At 34.3% G+C, this 6,000-nt stretch overlaps 1 protein-coding gene across 1 annotated transcript in view; it reads left to right on the top strand.

The window, feature by feature from the left end:
- Window positions 1–3,439: 3,439 nt before the first annotated feature.
- Window positions 3,440–6,000, top strand: part of LOC111506603 (putative helicase mov-10-B.1) — a 64,450-nt gene continuing 61,889 nt past the window's right edge. Inside the window, exons 1-2 of the mRNA XM_074182516.1 lie at window positions 3,440–3,601; window positions 3,732–3,956. Of these exons, the coding sequence (XP_074038617.1) occupies window positions 3,589–3,601; window positions 3,732–3,956 (238 nt within the window). The 5' untranslated portion in view covers window positions 3,440–3,588. The remainder of the gene's footprint in view (window positions 3,602–3,731; window positions 3,957–6,000) is intronic.

Raw genomic sequence — 6,000 nt, 5'->3', positions numbered from 1 at the left:
AGGTATAAATAAGAATCACATTGTATGTATATTTAGTTTAGTCTTCCTCTTGAAAATGATTACTTGATAATCAAAACACGTGTTGAAGTGTTAAAATAACGGTTTGGTGTTGGGATAAAACTACAGTAATATTCATTGCTATACCAAAGGTTCCAAACAGTATATCACAAATTAATAATTATTTCATGAACGATTTGATGTTCACAAACTTAATTTTTGAAAAATATCACATGCATTAGCAAAACATGTGGTATTTTTTTTAAATTAAGTTTATGGGAATCAAATCGTGAGGTATGAAATGAAATTTACTATGGATCTTCATGGAATAACGGCCTAATCAATCAGAAAAATGATAATTATGTATTTATCGATGACTAATGAACAATTTTAAATGGAGTGTTTTTGATCGCGACTACCGGCGACTACTGCCCTCTATCTCAAAAACCATTCAACGTAAAAAAATGTTTGAAAGAAAAGTTGTAGGTAATTTAATCTTCTACAATACTGATACTGAATACAAATGGTGAAACATCCATAGGAATCGGGTTATTTGGAAAACATGTGGAAAAAACCATTTTCTGTGACCTTTGACTTTAGATTTCAATAGTATGGTACACCCTACTATATGTAGGTTTTGAGACAACTTCCACGATGTCAAAATACAAGTTCATATGACTTCATAGCTGGGTATATCAAATTCCGAGGTGAACCCACCGAGATAACTGGACTATCTGCTTGTTTGCTTCAGATATGAGGTTAGATAAAATCTCAACGTCGAAACACGTCTGCGAGCGTTTTTTAATTTCATAAGTTGCGACAGTTTTACCCACGCTTTACATAAATGAGAAGCGTCCAACTTTGAGAAAAGACATGTTGATGTAAAGGGTGGAAAAGAGCGCATTGTTATGTCCTTGGATTTATCCTACATAACCATACCACTCATTTATTGATTTTAATGGTTCTAGACGTGACGTGACGTTTATAGTGGGAAAGGTTTGTTGGTTTACAGGATGGAATTATTTCAGGAATATAACGTTTTGAGTATAAATAGATCCTTCTTCAGGAAACTTTTACAATTGATTTTATGAAATATATTTGACACAAGCTTTATCACTGTTGTCGTTTGATGAAAATCAACTGATCGAAATAACAAACACAATTATACAATGTTTTTTATAAATCAATATCTGACCATTCCTCTTGTCGGAAGGTCATTTGTGAAAACCTGGTCAAAATAACTGAAGGAAATGATGAATTCTAATATATTTGGTGAAACATCAATTATTCTATATCATCAATTTAAACTTTGACTTTGATGTCACCTTTAGAAAAAATCACGGAATTGAAAAGAATATTAACTGTAAATCCCACAATGATAAATGAAGGAACGAGATATTATCATTCATTGTTTCACATCATTATCGATCGTATCATCATGTGATACGTATGTCATGAAAAGCACTCTACATGTGGTTCATATACATTTTTCATGCTATATTGACAATACCAGAACCTGTGCGGTGTAATTCAGACATTCGAAACTGATTTTCATCCAAATACACACGATATTTTCCAAATATTTACTTTTTTGCTGGTTTTAATGCCTGACGTTTCTTCCACTACTACATTATTACAACGATTATAGCGATCATACAATTTTTTGATACCATTTATCGAAATGGTTTCAAATACTATCACGGTTTGTATTTGGTCTCAAAATAGGTGACGATTACCTCTCCATCGATGCAAAAAAATTTTTCAGAGAGCATTCTCTTGAGGTCTAAGAACAGGGATTAGTCGATGGGGGCCAGATATGGAGAATACGGTGAATGTTTTCATCGATTTGTGACACGGTATATTGTCTTGATGGAATAGCACTTTCTTCTTCATCAAATGGGGCAGTTTTTTCGTGAAATGATCCTGCAAAAGCTCCAATAATGATATGTGATAATTGTTTTACATGTTTTTTTCCTATTCAAGATAGTATATGAATATTATACCATGCGCATCCCAAAATACTGACACCATAACATTGCCAGCCAAGTGGTACATCTCTGCACATCTTTTTTAGACTAACAAAAGTTGCTTCACTCAAAATGTTCTATTTCACAAACTGACAAAATCTCACAAACTCACAAAATTTCTACCCTTTGCAAGATACGAAAATCAACTAACCAACTATAATGAATTATTGGGAAAGAAAGTTTTTGGCTTTCTACTACTCCATCTGGAGTGGTAGAAAGCCATAAACTTTCTTTCCCAAAAATTATTCACTCCTAAAAATATAACTCCTTCAATTAATGTAATGAATTAATACTGAATAACTACGGAAAAAAATAGAATTCTTAAGAACAGACCATATTAAATACCTGGGAGTCACAATTGATTCACATATCAGATAGAATGAACATTTCAAAGAAATAACTTAATCATTGAGATGTTTATTGTATAAATTCAAGTACTTGAGATCCGTTCGCGATATCAATCACCCCAAAATGATATACTATGCATTGGTACAATCTAGGCTTCAATATGCCATACTCAGTTGGAGTGGCATATTAGACATCCACCTGAAAAAAGCTGTGGTATTACAAAAAAAATAATTAAAATTATGTTCAATAGAAAGAATGACTATCCCTCTAATTATATTTTTGTAGATTCAAAGATACTTGATGTACGACAGTTATATATGTATAATATAATATTGTATATCTTCAAAAATAAAACATCTCTTCAGCAAATTGGTCATTATTAAATACTTCCGATATAACAAAAGGTAATGTACAGCTAAACACAACAAAAAAGCAACACTCTCACAAATACCACAGTGCAAACATTTTCAATTACTTACCTGATCTGTATAAAACATACATTCATAAAATATATATATATATATATATATATATATATATATATATATATATATATATATATATATATATATATATGATGCAACTAATTTTCCTTTATTTTGAGTATTTCAATAATAAATTCTACAAGAAGGATTTGAAGCTTTATATCTTCTATTATTTCGTCTAGTGTGAATAGGTGTGAGTCATAATAAACCCTTGCGGGTTGCGGTGGACGGTCGAATGGACTTACTATCCTTGGACCTAACCTAAGTAATCAGGTTTACAAAATATCAAAACTTCAGGTGTGTTGATGCTGTCAGAATAAGTACGATAGCATGAAAAAAAGATAAGTGTCTTTAGTACAAGGTATCTCTCGTACATGGTATCGACCGCACTTTGTATTCTAAAACAACTCAAGGAAACTTGACAAGCATTTAGAATTGTGAGCTATTCATAGATAAATAGTGAAGTTTCCTAGATAAACAATACCTAACACAGATACATATTTCGGAAATAAAGCACCCGGTATATGCATGCCGAAGTGTTATCTTTCTGAAACGAATGTTTTTATCTTTATTTTTTTATAATTACTTTTTAGATAGCGGCGTGTGATTTCCCTACAAAGGAACCTACAAATATTTAAAGTCGCTGTGTTCGATTATTTCGGTGCTTTCTGTTTGTTTGCAAAAATTTATATAATTTCATGTGTTTACCTGATGTCTGCTTTTAGAAAAATATGGAGCTGTTAGGTGAGTGACTCAAAATTCAATATTTGCTGATTGTTTTCACCTCGTACCTCGACCTTTTTCGAAATATCATTTTTCCGATGTAGCATATGTTGAGTTATACTTTATATTTCGTAATTATCATATTTTTTAGAGAATTTCGTGAAAAACTTACTGAAGAAAAACATCATTCAGAATTATAAAGCCAAGAAGAACGACGTTCGACAGTTTTACATTGAAAATTACCGAAACAGAGCAGGATGTAGTTTTCACATTTTTTACCAGCATTTGTGGCAGTTTTGGTACATCAAAAATAGCACAAAAAAGAATTTCTGCTTTGATGAGGCATGGATCAAATATTTTGAAGAACAGATAGCAAGTGAGTTGTTGTCACTAGTTGTTACTAGTCTGATTTTCTTAAGACAGCCAGTGTGTAAAATGTGATTCATGAATGTCAGAAAACAATTATTTATTTTCTAATATTAGATTGTTTAACAAAAGTTTTGTCCGTTTTTATGAGTCTACTGGATTCTGTAACATATCAGTGAATACAATTTCAGTTTAATCGAAATGAGTGACATTTCAATCAGTGCATTTTTGCCAACGTGACACAAGTCGATCAATTCTGTCAGCTTAAAGATTGGGTGCCCGGGATTCGGTGAAGTCGACGAAGGCTGCTTTTGCCTGGTCCGACCAGAAAGTTATCGAAGAGATGGAACAGTAAAAAATGTCGAACTGACAACTTGCTGAATTGCATTTGACACACATGTTATGCAGAGGTGAACGTTTCAGAACGTTTTGCAGAATATGCGGGTCAATAATTAAACTATTGACCAGTTTAGAGAAAAAAATTGTGGAGTGACAATCACGACGGCAACTCAAGCTATTCATAGCATGTCTAGCTAACAATGCATCATGTGGAAGTCCAATTAGTGGATAGATCTTGTCTGTTGTATAGGAGAGAAATTTGAAGAAACGACGTTTTACTGATTCATCTTTCCCTCTATACAACTGAAGAGCATAGCATAAGGTTTTCGATGTAGATGGATCCGAGAAATCGTGCAATAAATGTATACATTCTGTTTGAAGCAGACAGAGTGCTTCATTGTGTGGTTCGAATGAAAGTTTTGTGTCGGAGATAACACCTAGATTGGTGAATGTGAGAGCTCGTTGAAGTGGAATATCGTTTATCAAATATTAATATGGAAATAGATGATTTTCAGTACGTACATCATTACATTTCATTTACTCGAGTTTGAAGGAAGATTGTTGCGGAAACAGCATTGCTCAACACGTTTCAGATTGAGGGAGAGTTGAAGACTTTCCTCGATGCCATTGATGATCCACGTATATCAAACAGTTGATGTCAATAGCCTCAACTATGTCGTTTATGAAGGCGTTGAAGAGAAGTGGACCTAGGTTGCTTGCTTGTGGAACACCCGAGGTAGCTGCATATTCCACAGACTCGAAGCCATTGGATAAAACATAGTGACGCCTGTCAGTGAAGTATGCTTAAAAAAGTTGGATCAGGGTCAGAGAAAAGCCATACCTGTACAATTTCGATAGTGGTAATCCGTGATCAAGTCTGTCGAACGTCTTAGAGAAGTCCGTATTTATATCAGTCTGGGATCTCCTATCAATAGTTCCAGAAATATATTGGGTGACATTGAAAAGGTTGGTAATTGTCGAGCGACCGTTCATGAAACCATGTTGAAGTGCCTGAGTGTCGAAACACTGTCATGAACGTCTCCTGTTGTCACAGAGGATTCACTTTTCATCACAAGTGACGATCCGAACCAAAACAGGATCGTTCTGGTCGCGCAAAAGTATAGAAGAACATACCTGGAAACGGGATAGTTTCTGTCGACCGTTCAAATCGGGGGCCACCCACTTTTCGAGCTTTTTGACTTTTCCAATATGTTTTTACCCATTAAAAACCAAATGGAAGCTGACACAGAGTTCTTCTGCCATCCCACACACCATTTGTGATGGATCATTATTTTTTCGGCTGGGAAAGTGATGTCGACTCTTTTTTGGGATAATTATGGAATTATTTCAAAAAGAAAAAACCATAGTGCATACACCGCATCATTACTTGACAAACTAAAGGCAGGACTTGCAGGAAAACGGTCACATTTACGGAGAAAAAAAATTACTGCTTGACCATTCACCTCACTCCCCAGATCTAGCCCCAAGCGACTAATTTTTGCTCCCTCATCTAAAAATTGCGCACGGAGATCAACACATTTTTGTCAAATGAAGAGGTAATCACCTTAGTGAAAATTATTTTGTAGAGTACTATTTGAACGGGTTAGAGAGATGAAATCATCGCTGGAAGAAATGTTCAGAGTTGAAAGGGAGCTTTTCAGGCCACCTTCGTAACATCACCCTTGACGATCACCCTTGTTTAAATAATAACTCAT

The sequence above is a fragment of the Leptinotarsa decemlineata genome, unplaced genomic scaffold (genome assembly GCF_025532065.1).
Source record: "Leptinotarsa decemlineata unplaced genomic scaffold, Ldec_3_MD MMD2_tig00026328_RagTag_RagTag, whole genome shotgun sequence".
NCBI lineage: Eukaryota > Metazoa > Arthropoda > Insecta > Coleoptera > Chrysomelidae > Leptinotarsa > Leptinotarsa decemlineata.
Note: the sequence above shows the minus strand (reverse complement) of the source record. Positions and strands in the feature narration are given on the sequence as shown.